Source organism: Hemitrygon akajei, chromosome 13 (genome assembly GCF_048418815.1).
Source record: "Hemitrygon akajei chromosome 13, sHemAka1.3, whole genome shotgun sequence".
Taxonomy (NCBI): domain Eukaryota; kingdom Metazoa; phylum Chordata; class Chondrichthyes; order Myliobatiformes; family Dasyatidae; genus Hemitrygon; species Hemitrygon akajei.
In genome coordinates, this window is record NC_133136.1 from 49,993,006 (window position 1) to 50,008,426 (window position 15,421).

The 15,421-nt window shown below is 39.3% G+C and overlaps 1 protein-coding gene across 2 annotated transcripts in view; it reads right to left on the bottom strand.

Moving 5' to 3' along the window:
* Nucleotides 1-15,421, bottom strand: part of micu3a (mitochondrial calcium uptake family, member 3a) — a 153,909-nt gene that overhangs the window by 44,679 nt on the left and 93,809 nt on the right. For both annotated transcript variants that reach the window (XM_073064596.1, XM_073064595.1), the window contains exon 9: nucleotides 9,201-9,299. In XM_073064596.1, the coding sequence (XP_072920697.1) occupies nucleotides 9,201-9,299 (99 nt within the window). The remainder of the gene's footprint in view (nucleotides 1-9,200; nucleotides 9,300-15,421) is intronic.

Consider the following 15,421-nt stretch of genomic DNA (forward strand, 5'->3'; position numbering starts at 1 on the left):
ACTGGGCTGAGAAGTGGCGGATGGAGTTCAACTCAGATAAGTGTGAAGTGATTCATTTTGGTAGGTCAAATATGATGGCAGAATATAGTATTAATGGTAAGACTCATGGCAGCATGGAGGATCAGAGGGATCTTGGGGTCCGAGTCCATAGGACGCTCAAAGCAGCTGCGCAGGTTGACTCAGTGGTTAAGAAAGCAAACGGTGTATTGGCCTTCATTAATCGTGGAATTGAATTTAGGAGCTGAGAGGTAATGTTGCAGCAATATAGGACCCTGGTCAGACCCCACTTGGAGAACTGTGTTCAGTTTTGGTTGCCTCACCACAGTAAGGATGTGGAAGCCATAGAAAGGGTGCAGAGGAGATTTACAAGGATGTTGCCTGGATTGGGGAGCATGTCTTATGATGATAGGTTGAGTGAACTCGGCCTTTTCTCCTTGGAGTGACGGAGGATGAGAGGTTACCTGATAGAGGTGTATAAGATGTTGAGAGGTGTTGATCATGTGGATAGTCAGAGGCTTTTTCCCAGGGCTGAAATGGTTGCCACAAGAGGACACAGGTTTAAGGTGCTGGGGAGTAGGTACAGAGGGGATGTCAGGGGTAAGTTTTTTTACTCAGAGAGTGGTGACTGCGTGGAATGGGCTGTCGGCAAAGGTGGTGGAGGTGGATACAATAGGGTCTTTTAAGAGACTTTTGGATAGGTACATGGAGCTTAGAAAAATAGAGGGCTATAGGTAAGCTATAGGTAATTTCTAGGGTAGGGACATTTCGGCACAACCTTGTGGGCTGAAGGACCTGTATTGTGCTGTAGCTTTTCTATGTTTTCTGTGTTTCTATGTAACTGGCAAGGCTCTGAAAATCTGTGCCAACCAACTGGTGGGAGTACTCAAGGACATTTTCAGCCTCTCACTGCTACGGGTGGAAATTCTGACTTGCTTCAAAAAGGCAATAATATACCAGTGCCTAAGAAGAATAATGTAAGCTGCCGTAATGACCGTTGCCCAGTAGCATTCACATCAACAGTGATGAAATGCTTTGAGACGTTGGTCATGGCTAGACTGAACTGTTGCCTCAGCAAGGACCTGGACCCCTTGCAATTTGCCTATCGCCACAATAGGTTAATGGCAGATGCAATCTCAATGGCTCTCCACACGGCTTTAGACCACCTGGACAACACAAACACCCATGTCAGGGGGCTGTTCATCGAATATAGCTCAGCATTTAATACCATCGTTTGCACAATCCTGAATCAGAGGTTGCAGAACCTGGGCCTCTGTGCCTCCCTCTGCAATTGGATTCTCGACTTCCTAACCGGAAGACCACAACTGTGTGGATTAGTGATAACATCTCCTCCTTGCTGACAATCAACACTGGTGCACCTCAGGGGTGTGTGCTTTGCCTACTGCTCTACTCTCTATATGCCTATGACTGTGTGGCTAGGCGTAGCTCAAATACCATCTATAAATTTGCTGACGATACAACCATTGTTGGTAGAATCTCAGGTGGTGACGACAGGGCGTACAGGAATGAGATATGCCAACTAATGTATAAGATGATGAGAGGCATTGATCGTATGGATAGTCAGAGGCTTTTTCCCAGGCTGAAATGGCTATCACAAGAGGGTACAGTTTAAAGGTGCTTAGAAGAGGTACAGATGAGATGTCAGGAGTAAGTTCTTTATGCAGAGAGTAGTGAGTGCGTGGAATGGACTGCCGACGATGGTGGTGGAGCTGGATACGATTGGGTCTTTTAAGAGACTCCTGGACAGGGCTATGGGGAACCCTTGGTAATTTCTCAAGTAAGTACATGTTCGGCACAGCATTGTGGGCCAAAGGGCCTGTATTGTGCTGTAGCTTTTCTATGTTTCTAGTGGAGTGGTGCCCCAGCAAAAACCTGACACTCAACGTCAGTAAGATGAAAGAGCTGATTGTGGACTTCAGAAGGGTAAGACGAAGGAACACATACCAATCCTCATAGAGGGATCAGAAGTGGAGAGAGTGAACAGTTTCAAGTTCCTGGGTGTCAAGATCTCTGAGGATCTAATCTGGTCCCAACATATAGATGCAGTTATAAAGAAGGTAAGACAGCTGCTGTACTTTATTAGGAGTTTGAAGAGATTTGACATATCAACAAATACACTCAAAAACTTATATAGTCGTACCGTGGAGAGCATTCTGACAGGCTGCATCGCTGTCTGGTATGGAGGGGCTACTGCACAGGACCGAAAGAAGCTGCAGAGGGTTGTAAATTTAGTCAGCTCCATCTTGGGTACTAGCCTACAAAGTACTCTGGACATCTTCAAGGAGTGGTGTCTCAGAAAGGCAGTCCATTACTAAGGATGTCCAGCACCCAGGGCATGCCCTTTTCTCACTGTTACCATCAGGTAGGAGGTACAGAAACCTGAAGGCACACACTCAGTGATTCAGAAACAGCTTCTTCCCCTCTGCCATCTGATTCCAAAATGGACATTGAACCCTTGGACACTACCTCACTTTTAAAAATATATAGTACTTCTGATTTTTGCAAGATTTTTAAATCTATTCAATATACATATACTGTACAAAGTATACTGAATAAGATTTACTTATTTAGAACCATAGAGCATTACAGCACAGAAACAGGCCTTTTGGCCCTTCTTGGCTGTGCCGAACCATTTTTCTGCCTAGTCCCACTGACCTGCACCCAGACCATATCCCTCCATACACCTCTCATCCATGTACCTGTCCAAGTTTTTCTTAAATGTTAAAAGTGAGCCCGCATTTAAAACTTCATCTGGCAGCTCATTCCACACTCCCACCATTCTCTCTGTAAAGAAGCCCCCCCCAATGTTCCCTTTAAATTTTCCCCCTTCACCCTTAACCCATGTCCTTTGGTGTTTTTCTTCCCTAGCCTCAGTGGAAAAAGCCTGCTTGCATTCACTCTATCTATACCCATCATAATTTTATATACCTCTATCAAATCTCCCCTCATTCTTCTATGCTCCAGGGAATAAAGTCCTAACCTATTCAACCTTTCTCTGTAACTCAGTTTCTCAAGTCCCGGTAACATCCTTGTAAACCTTCTCTGCACTCTTTCAACCTTATTAATATCCTTCCTGTAATTATTTATTTATTTTTCTTCTATATTATGTATTGCATTGAACTGCTGCTACTAAGTTAACAAACTTCATGTCAAATGCTGGTGATAATAAACCTGATTCTTCTTCTGATTCTGAGATGGTTTCAAAGTTTTCTGATTTTAGCATTAATCTACTTGCAAGCTAAATCTCTTCCTAAAATAATTTCTTGTGAAGAAAACACTTCTCCTTGAAATCTTAAATGTATAAAGCAAATAACGTGTTGTAAAATATTGTTCTCATATTTGTGGTTTCTTTGTAGCAACTCTTCCATGCTCATTCATAGCTTGCCTCACCAGCAACTATCTACATCTCCAGCATCCATTGTATTATACTATCTTCCTGCTTTTAGTGATAAGGGTATTAAAACTCTGAACTCCTCCTCTCTAGCATTTACTATTTGTTCAGGTGTTCTTCCATTTATACCTTTATTACAATAAAATTAATACTGTTTTACATTCTTTCAAATATCCAGGTTTCTGCATTTCCATAAACTTACTGCTATATCTAGTGATACCAGAGAATACAGTACAAGAAAAGTTGAGTGTTTTGGATAGCTAAACCTTGGTTTCTCTCGAAATCCTTCAACAGTTAATTCAACCATTTCCTTATACACAGTGCCTATAAAAAGCATTCACCCCCTTGGAAGTTCTTATGTTTTATTGTTTTACGACATTGAATGACAGTGTATTTAATTTGGCTTTTTTGACACTGATCAATAGAAAAAGACCCTTTCATGTCAAACTGAAAACAGATCTCTACAAAGTGATCTAAATTAATTACAAATACAAAACACAAAATAATTGACTGCATAAGTATTCCCCACCCCCCCTTAATATGATATACCAAATCATCACTGGTGCAAGCAACTGGTTTTTGATGTCACATAATTAGTTAAATGGAAATCTGTTTTTGGAGATCTGTGTGCAGTCAAGGTGTTTCAATTGATTGTAGTTGAAGGGTGCATTAGTATCCGGGTAAAAATTACACCATGAAGACAAAAGAACACTCCAAGCAATGCCACAGAAAGGTTATTGAAAAGCACAAGTCAGGAGATGGATAGAAAACAATTTCCAAGTCACTGAATATCCCTTGGAGTACAAAAGTCAATCATCAAGAAATAGAAAGAATATGGCACAGTTGTAAATCTGCTTGAAGCAGGCCATCCTCAAAAACTGAGTGACTGTACAAGAAGGGAACTAGTGAGGGAGCCAAAAGACCTATGACAACTCTGGAGGAGTTCAAAGCTTCAGTGGCTGAGATGGGAGAGAGTACACATAAGGTAACTGTTCTTGGGTGCATTACTAGTCGCAGCTTTATGGGAGAGTGGCAAAGTGAAAGCCTTAAAGTTGAAAAAAACTCACATGAAACCTCAGCCAGAGTTTGCCAGAAGGCATATGGGAGACTCTGTGAAGTCAGTTGGAAGAAGGTTCTATAGTCAGATGAAACCAAAATTGAGCTTTTTGCTAACAGACTAACTGCTATATTTGACATAAGCTAAGCACCTTACTTCTTCAAAAACACACCATCCCTACTATGAAGCATGGTGGTGTCTGCATCATGCTGTGGCGATGCTTCAATGCAGCAGGCCCTAGAATGCTTGTGAAGGTAGAGGGTAAAATTAATGCAGCAAAATACAGGGAAATCCTGGAGGAAAACCTGATGCAGCAGTCTGCAAGAGAACAGCAACTTGGGAGAACATTTGTTTGCCAGCAAGATAATGACCCCAAGCACAAAGCCAAAGCTACACAGGAATGGCTTAAAAACAACAAAGTTGGCCAAGTCAGAGTCCAGACCTCAATCTAATTGAGAATTTGTGGCTGGACTTGAAAAGGGCTGTTCACTCATGGAATCTGATAGCGCTTGAGCAGTTTTGTAAAGAAGAATGGGGAAAAATTATAATATCCAGATGTGCAAAGCTGATAGAGACCTATCACCTCTTTCACCTCAGACAGTTGAAGTTTGATATGGGCCCCAAATCCTAAGAACTTTCTACTGGGGCACAACTGAGAGCATCCTGACTGGCTGCATCACTGCCTGGTATGGGAACTGTACTTCCCTCAATCGCAGAACTCTGCAGAGAGTGGTTCGGACAGCCCAGCGCATTTGTAGATGTGAACTTCCCACTATTCAGGACATTTACGAAGACAGGTGTGTAAAAAAGGCCTGAAGGATCATTGGGGATCTGAGTCACACCGACCACAAACTGTTCCAGCTGCTACTATCCGGGAAATGGTACCGCAGCATAAAAGCCAGGACCAACAGGCTCCAGAACAGCTTCTGCCACCAGGCCATTATGCTGACACAACTGTATTTCTATGTTATATTGACTATCCTGTTGTACATACTATTTTTTACAAATTACTATAAATTGCATATTTAGATGGAGATGTAACATAAAGACTTTTATTCCTCATGTATATGAAAGATGTAAGTAATAAAGTCAATTCAATTCAATTCAATTCACAAAGACTCAAGGCTGTAATTGCTGCCACAGGTGCACCTACTAAATACTGACTGACAGAGTGAGTAATTAAGCAGGTTTATTGAAATTGAGGCTAAATTACTGCTGTCAATTGTCTTTTATAAGCATATTAATAATAAAATAATAACTGAAAATAATGGAATCCATAAGGTACAGAGGAAGATGTAAGTGAGTTCATGAATGAGTATTTTGCGCCTAAGTATTACCAATGTAACACTAATGGGGAAGGTTGTGGAAATAATGAACGAATAAACTCATAACTAAATTTAATTACTTAACAGGATCCTCTAAATATAAATCACTAGTTTTGAAATCTGTCTACTACAACATTTTTGTATACTAGGTGAAAATTTTTAATCTAAGTCCAAATTGAGTACAGACCATGCAAATTCTATTGTTTTATGGGCAAATGGAGTGTTTTACTCACTGTCCACCAAAGCAGCCAGATCCAACATTCTAAAGACCATTCCATGGATACAAAGTACTAAAAGTATCCATTGATCACTTTTAGATTAAATGCATTGCATAAAACATTGCCCTATGATAGAATTTCATTTCCTATATTCTACTAAACATTGATATACTTAAGCCAAATGCTTGAGTATTTTAAAATTTTGACTCCATACCAAAAAACCTCCATAAATTTAACAATTTATATGTCACTATTTTAAAAGTGGATATGGATACAGACAAGTCTGCATTTATTGGTTATTCCTAGCTGAGTTGAGAAAGAAGTAGTGAGTCACATTCTTGAACTATTGAGCAGTTCAAACCGGTTGCTACGTTACAGGAAACCCAGAAAGAATCAGTCATTTTAGTGAATAGTTTTCTACTGGAAAGAAATTAATGGATTTTTATGCTATTGATACAAGACCATAAAATATGTTAGCACAATTAGGCTATTCAGCCCATTGAGTCTGCTCCTCTATGCATTTGTGGCTGATTTACTTCCTTAACCCCATTCTCCTGCTTTCTCCCCATAACCCTCAACTCCCTTACCAATCAAGAACTAATCAGCCTCTGTCTTAAATACACCCAATGACTTGATCTTCACAACCATCTGTGACATCAAATTCCATGGCAACACTCCCTATTGCAAATGAATCCTTGACTTACTGACAGCAACACCTACACTATGACGATTCTTAACACAGCTACTCCACATAGTTGCATCCTCTGCCCCTTACTCTGCTCCTTTTACACTCATGATTACGTGGCCAGATTCTGCTCTAAATCCATCTACAAATTTGCAGATATCATTGTAATGTGCCATATCTCAAATCATGATGAATCAGAATACAGGAAGGAGATAGACTAATTGGTAACATGACGGCAACCTTTCCCTCTATGTCAGCAAAACAAAAGAACTGTCATTGAGGAGAAGCACTGTCGACGTTTCGGGTCTTGGCCCGAAACGTCGACAGTGCTTTTCCTTATAGATGCTGCCTGGCCTGCTGTGTTCCACCAGCATTTTGTGTGTGTTGTTTGAATTTCCAGCATCTGCAGATTTCCTCGTGTTTGAACTGTCATTGAATTCAGGAAGGGGGACAGTGCACATGTTCCTGTCTACATCGACAGTGTTGAGGTTGAGAGCTTCAAATTCCTAGCAGTGAACATCACCAATAGCTTGTCCTGAATGCCATGACCAAGAAAGCACATCAAAGTCTCTACTTTTTCAGAAGGCTCAAGAAATTTGGCATTTCCACATTGATCCTCTCTGAATGCATAATGGGCTTGGCATGGCAACTGCTCTGCAGGTCACTGCAAAAAGTGCAGAGTTGTGAATACAGCTCAGCACATTAGGGAAACCAGACTCCCCTCCAAGGACTCTGTCTAAACTTATTGTTGCCTGAGTAAAGCAGCCAGCACAATCAGAAACTTCACCCACCCCGGACATTCTCTTTTTCTCCTTTTCCATCAAACAGAAGATACAAAAGCCTGAATGCACATACCTCTAGGCTCAGGGACAGCTTCTACCCTACTGTTATAAGAATATTAAATGGTTCCCTAGTGCAATAAAATGGAATCTTGATTTCACAAGCTACCTCATTAGGATTGTACAACTTGTAGTTTACCTGCATTGCGGTTTCTCTGTAGCTATTACACTATATTTTGTATTGTTATAGCTTAACCTTGTTCTACCTCAGTTGCACTTTGTGCATTGATGTAGAACAATTTGATCTGTATGACTATATGCAGGACAAATTTTCACTGGATCTAGGTACGAGTGACGATCGTAAACCAATTCCAATTGCAGTTTCAGATTCACTATCTTCTGTCTAAAGAAATTCCTCCTTCAGAAAGGGGCATCTTTTTGCTAAGGCTTTACCTTACATCCTAGACACTCCTACTATTGGAAATACCTTATCCATATCCACTCCATCCAGGCCTTTCATATATGGTAGTTTTCAATAAAACCGCATTCTTCTAAACTCCAGGGAGTACTGGCCCAGAGCCATCAAATTCTCCTTGTACATTAAGCCTTTCTTTCGCAGGATCATTTGTGTGAACCTCCTCTGGACCCTCCAGGGTAAGCACACCTTTCCTTACGTTCTGGATCAAATTTTTCAACATTGCTCAAAACCTTTCAAATTTAATCTGACCAATGCCGTATAAAACCTCAGTAGTATTTCATTACTTTTGTATTCTAGTCGTTTTGAAATGAATGCTAATATTACATTTGCCTTCCTTACTACCAACTCAACCTGCAAGTTAACTTTTGGGTATCTTGAATTAGGACTTCTATGCGCCTTTGCACCTTCAATTTCCGAATCTTCTGTCTATTTATAAAATAATCCACGCCTTTATTCTTCCGAGTAAGTGCATAACCTCACACTACCCTCTGGTGTATTCCACCTGCCACTCCTGTACCTGTTTTCCTAACCTATGTCCTTCAGAGACTCTCTGCCTCTGCATCCCTAATTGTCCTTCTACCTATTATGAATCATCTAAAAATATGGCAAAAATGTCATGATTTCCTTCTTGCAGATCATTAATATACAAAGTGAAAAGTTGTGGTCCCAACACTGACCCCTGTGGAACTCCACTGATCACCAGCAGCCATCCTGAAAAAGACTCCTTTATATACATTTTTTGCCTTCTGCCAGTCAGCTATTCTTTCTATGCTAATACTTTGTTTAGCAGCCTTGTGTGTGGCACCTTATTGAAGGCCTTCTGAAAATACAAGTAAATACACCCAGATTCTTCCATCTAACTTCCTTGTTACCTTCAGAGGAATTCTAGACTTGTTAGACATGATCACTTCTTAACATTTACAGTCCTCTGGGCCCCTCCCTGACTCCAGTGATTCTTTAAAGATCATTTTATTTAAATATATTTTATATAAGCTAACAATTTATTCCCTGATTTAAAAAAAATAGATCCCAAAACTGCTAATGTGGGGATTTGAATTTTCTGTTGATAATCTGGTAATAATCACTATTGTACTACACAGTCTCAAGTTTTGGAACTTAACTTTAGAACCACACTGTCCTTTGTGTTTTGCAAACCACAGAAATGACAGTGTAAGCACATTGCAAATAAAATGCATTGACACAAATAAATTACTAAAATTTCTCAGGACTCTTTCAGTTATTTTTGTACCTCTGCAAGATCTGAAAAGAGTGCTTGGCTGGTGTTACGTCTCAATGTATCCCAGTAACTTCGATCTGTGGTATGATCTGGGCAATCTTTTTTTAACACCTGCAGAGTTATGAAAAGGTATAATTGTTGTAACGTTCAACATTGTTAAGGAGATATAGTGAAAGTTCCATACAAGACACTAAAAAAAATTAAGTAATTCTGCTCCCTTCATTTTGATTGAATAAGGAATTTTAGGAGTGCATATCCTATAATTTAAATACATTGTTTCTTTGTAACCTGGAGTACTGTGTACAGCTGAAGGGTTTCAGCCTGAAACGTCGACTGTACTCTTTTCCATAGATGCTGCCTGCCCTGCTGAGTTCCTCCAGCATTTTGAGTGTGATACTGTGTATAGTTTTGCTTCCTGGATCTAAAAATAATTATACTAGCCTCATGGCTAGTGTAAAGCCATGAAAGATAGATCGGCTGGTTGAGTGGTGTTGCAGCAACAACCTTTCACTCAAGGTACTGATTGTGGACTTCAGGATGCGAAGTCAGGAGAACACAAACCAGTCCTTATTGATGGTCAAGCAGTGGAAAGGGTAAGCAGTTTCAAGTTCCTGTGTGTAAACATCTCTGAAGATTTATCCTGGGCCCAACATATTGGTGTAATTACAAAGAAAGCATGCCAGTGATTATACATCTTTTATGAGTTTGAGGAGATTTGGTATGTCACCAAAGACTCTAGAAAATATTTAATGATGTTCAATGGAAAGCATTCAAACTGGTTACATCACCGTCTGGTATGCAGGCACCAAAGCACACCATCGGAAAAAGGTAGAGAGGGTTGTAAACTCAGCTAGTTCCATCATGGGCACTAACCTCCCCACCATCAAGGACATCTTCAAAAGACGATGCCTGAAAAGGTGGCATCCATCATTAAAGACCCCCGCCACCCAGGACATGCCCTCTTCTCATTACTGCTATCAGGGAGGAGTACAAGCTTAAAGGATACACTCAACATTTTAAGAACAACTTCTTTTCCTGTGCCATCAAATTTCTGAACAGTCCTTGAATCCATAAAAACACTAGAGAGTAAGAGAATGAGGAGAGAGTTGATGGTGCAACTGATGACCTGAGAGGTGTATATTTCAATGTAGGAAGTAGGGTAGGAAAGGCAGAAGAGCTCAGGGAATGGATCAACACCTGGAATTGTGATATTGTAGCCATTGTGAGACTTGGTTCAGGAGGGACAGGACTGGCAGCTGAATACTCCGGGGTTCTGTTGTTTTTTTATATGTAACAGAGTGGGAGGGATTAAAGGAGGAGGGGTGGCATTACTAGTCAAGAAAAATGTCTCAGCAGTGCTCAGTCAGGCCAGACTGGAGAACTTGTCTAGTGAGGCGCATTGGGTGGAACAGAGTAATAAAAATGGTATGACCATGTTAATAGGGCTATATTACAGACCACCCAACAGACCGTGGGATTTAGAGGAACAAATTTGTAGACAGATCGTAGACTGTTACAAGAAACATAAGGTTGTTATAGTAGGTGATTTTTACTTTCCATGTATTGACCGTGACTTCCATACTGTATAAGAAATAGATAGGATAGAATTTATTAAATGTGTTCAGCAAAGTTTTCTTAATCAGTACACAGAAGTCCTAATGAGAGAGAGTGTGCAGTACTTGATTTCCTATTAAGGATTGAGACAGGACAAGTGACAAATTTGTGTAGGGGAACACTTTGCATCTAGTTTCAAAGTAAACATGCAAAAAGATAGGTCTGGTCCTTGGGTTCAGATTCTAATACGGAGGAAGGCCAATTTTGACAGTATCATGAATGATCTGGTAAGTATGAATTGGGACAGGCTGTTTTCTGGCAATGATAGAAGGCCTTCAAAAACAAAATTTTGAAAGTACAAAGCTTGTATGTGGATGTTAGAATAAAAGGTAATGATAACAGGTGTAGGAAACTTTGGTATTCAAGAGACAGAGGCCTTGGTTAAAAAAAAAGGTGAATTGCAGATAGAGGCAGGTTGGAATAAATGAGGTGCTTATAAAGTATAAGAAATGCAAGAGAACACTTAAAGCCATCACGAGGGCTAAAAGAATGCATGATGTTGCCTTAGCAGACAAGGTGAAGGAGAATCCTAAGGGTTTCTACAGATACGTTAAGAACAAAAGGATTGCTAGGGACAAAATTGGTCCTCTGGAAGATCATAATCCATGTGTCGAACCAAGAAAGATGGAGGGAGATCCTAAATGTTTTTTTTTGCATCTGTACTTACATAGTCTATCAAAGTAAGGCAAAACATCATCAACTTCATGGACTCTATACAGATATACAGATTACAGTGGAGGTGGTGCTGGGTCCTTCGTTGTTTGTCATCTGTATCAATGTTCTGGATGATAAAGTGGTTAACTGAATCAGTAAAATTGCGATGACACCAAGATTGAGGGTGTAGTGAACAGTGAGGAAGACTATCATGGCTTGCAGTAGGATCTGGACCAACTGGAAAAATGGGCTGAAAAATGGCAGATAGAAGTTAATGAAGACAAGTGTCGGGCTTTGTGCTTTGGAAGGACAAACAGGGTAGGTCTTACATAATGAATGGTAGGGCACGGAGGAGTACAGTAGAAGAAAGGGATCTGGGAATACAGGTCAATAATTCATTGAAAGTAGCATTACAGGTTGATGGAATTGTAAAGAAAGCTTTTGACACATTGGCCTTCATAAATCAAAGTATTGAAGGAGATGGGATTTTATATTGAAGTTGTAAGAAACATTGGTGAACCCTAATTTGGAGTATCGTGTGCAGTTTTGGTCACCTTACTTCAGGAAAGATGTAAATAGAGTTAAAAGACTACAGAGGAAATTTACAAAGATGTTGCCAGTCTGGAGGACCTGAGTTACAAGGGAAGATTAAATAGGTTAGGACTTTATTCCTTAGTTCGTAGAACACTGAGGGAAGATTTGATAGAGGTATGCAAAACTAAGAAGGGAATAGGTAAGGTAAAAGCAAGCAGGCTTTTTCCTCTGGGTGGGACTACAACTAGAGGTCACGGGTTAAGGGTGAAAGGTGAAAAGTTTATTGGGAACATGAAGAGAAACTTCTTCATTCGGAGGGTCATGAGAGTGTGGAATGAGCGGCCAGCACAATTGGTGAATGCCAACTAATTTCAATGTTGAAGAGCAGTTTGGATAGGTACATGGTTGGTAGTGATATGGAGGGCTATGGTCCCGGTACAGGTCGATGGGAGTAGAGTTTAAATGGTTTGGCTTGGTCTAGATGGGCCTCGGGGCCTATTTCTGTGCTGTACTTTTCTATGACTCTATGACCTTCTCCTTTTTCTAATCTAAGATGGCTTTTAAAATTGGTTGTGGCAAAATTAGGTGGCGTGACCCAAGAATAAGAGGTATGCTAATTCAAGATGCATGCAAAAATACATTTATTTAGTGTAGTGAATTCTGGAATGTTCTGTCATAGGGAACTCTGGGCAGTCAATCAGTGAATATATACAAGACTGAGAACTATAGACTTGAGACAAGGTTATCAAAGAAATTGAGCATCAGTAGAAAATTGGAATCAAAATCAAGATCAGTTAAGATCTGATTGGCACAAAAAGCCCAAAGTGCTGAAGAGACTAATGCAGCTGCTATTTCTGATGCTCTCAAGTTCTTAAAAATGAATTGTAGGGCAAAATGCAATTATTCATAAAAATCATACTTTTCCAGGTAAGTTTATGGATTAATTCAATCTTTTGCATTTCAAATCTATTATACTTAAGTGGTAGGTTATTATTTTTCTCGAAGTGTCGGATTCTACATTTTTGCAGGATTACAAAAGGGATCAGCCAATCTTTAAGTAGTGAGATACAAGAACTTGCTCCTTCCTGTGGACTTCCTCTTGATACAGCCTACTAGCCCAGAAATACTGCACGGTAATGAATAGGGGAGTCTGCATTCTTTATATAACTTTACAGGTCATTCCCAGCTTACAGCAGGGTTCCATTCCTGTGATTTGTTTATAACCCAAACAGTTCGCAAGTGAGAAATGTGGTCATGAACCGAGTTCCTGCATGGCAGAAAATGCCTGCAGACCTGCAGCAGCTAGCAAATAAATTCTACTTGTCTCCTAAATGCTCAATCATAAGCATAGGCTGTACATATTTTTTTAAAAGAGATACAGCACTGTAACAGGCCCTTCTGGCCCAACAAGCCTGTGCCGCCTAACTACACGTGACTACTTAACCCACTAACCCATACATGTATGTAATGTGGAAGGAAACTGGAGCACCCAGAGGAAATCCACACAGCCATGGGGGAGAATGTACAAACTGCTTACAGCTAGTGGTGCAAATTGAACCCAGGTCGCTGGCACTGTAAAGCTATGTGCTAACCACTATGCTAACATGTTGCCTTTATGCCTTGCTTTCACAACCTAGGTATGATCTGTAAACATATTGTAATGTTCTACCTATATTGATTTATAGCAACAATATATATGAGCAAGTAAGTTCAAGAACACAAAGAATAAAACTCGTCAAACGTCAACTTTTGGATAACCAGATTGTATCAAAATTAATCTGGTACTGTTAACTTTCTATTTTGTTTAAAAATAAGACATTCTTCTTCCTGCATAAATACTGTAAATGAACTGTTCAAATACAGTGCTATTATTATGTATTCTAAATGTTATTATTTAAGGAACATAAATGTACGACACAAGACCAAGGAAATAAAAGTATGGAAATATATATTCTTGGGTTTTAATTTAATCTTTTAACTCTTGTAGCACTATTAATAGCACTCATGTAAAGACATTTTCCCCCATACAAGAAAAAGTTCACTAAATTTCAGAAAGTAAATAATTGAAATTTAGTATCTTTTAGTAAAATCTTTAAAAAAAATCTAGAAATGAGGGAAAAAACAGTTGTTGTGAAGTTACTGATAATACCTGTTTCATTAATTCTTTGATGCTCTATTTCATGTATGCACAGAATTTTATTAATTCTCTATTCTAATTTTGTCATTTTGGATCATCTTTAATTCTTTATTTGTCCTGAGTTTTTCCTCTGTTTTCCCCATTTCTGCAATTTTCTTTTGTGATCTCTTTCTGGGTATCTGCTGTATTTTTGTATTCTCTGTGTTCTTTGCCCTGGACAAAGTTTGTCAAGTTCTTACTCATCTTACTCTGATTAGGCACATTTTTATCTGTATGCCATATTCATTTATTTTCCTTTACACAGTCGAGGTGCAGAAATCTCACATGACACTAAACAAGTAGAATTTATATTGTCTTGCAGTGAAGGTTTGTCACCAACTAGTCTGAGATGAAAAGGGGGTGTAGTGGAAACAGAGCCCTCAGACCAGAAAAGTGAGAACACTGTTTTTAATTACTAAAAATTCAAGACTGAGACACAGCTTATGACAGACAGACTAGTTTTAAGCCAAGTGTCATACCATGCTTTTAAGCTTTGCTCCAAGCTTTTTGCCTCTGTAGTAAAGATATATATCATATAGAATTTTGAGGGATCCATGGTATATTCATGTAAAATATCATATGCTGTAAAGTGTTGATAATAACAGGTCCTGATTTTTCATTAATATGGTAATAACTCTAAGAACAGGTTTCTAAAGCTCTAAATCTACGAAGTCTAATGGGAAAAACATTTGAAGTAATAGGTGTAACTACAATTTCTTTCTCAGATTGTCATGCATGAATGGAAGTGAAATAAGTTGGCCTGTGGCTGGAGTCCAGAGACAGATTGCCGCTGGAAGTAGGGAATGGAAGTACCAGGGTCTTGATATCAGTTAATACCAAGAAGAAACAATTAGAATGACATAAGCATCCATAAAACTATATGGGTAAGAAAGTCAGCTTAGTTGCAAATGTACACAGACAAATGAAAATGGAAATGTGCAGAAAATGCTTATAGCGTATTTTCTGCATGTACATGCAGAATACATTATACATTTCTTAATGTATATAAAAAATAGTTTTTTTCTTTCATTAAACTTATATAAAACTATTTCCTTTCTCATCTAATCAATGCAATGACATAGTAAATTAAATATCCAGTTCAGATTATTTTTTGAAGGCACCAGAAATTATACTGTGAAGCATTGTGCTAAACACTATGCCACTGTGCTGCCTGGCACCAGAAATTAGAGAACAACTCTTTCATCTTCTTATTATATGATCAATTTAGTCTTCTTCAACAGATACTCTTTTCATT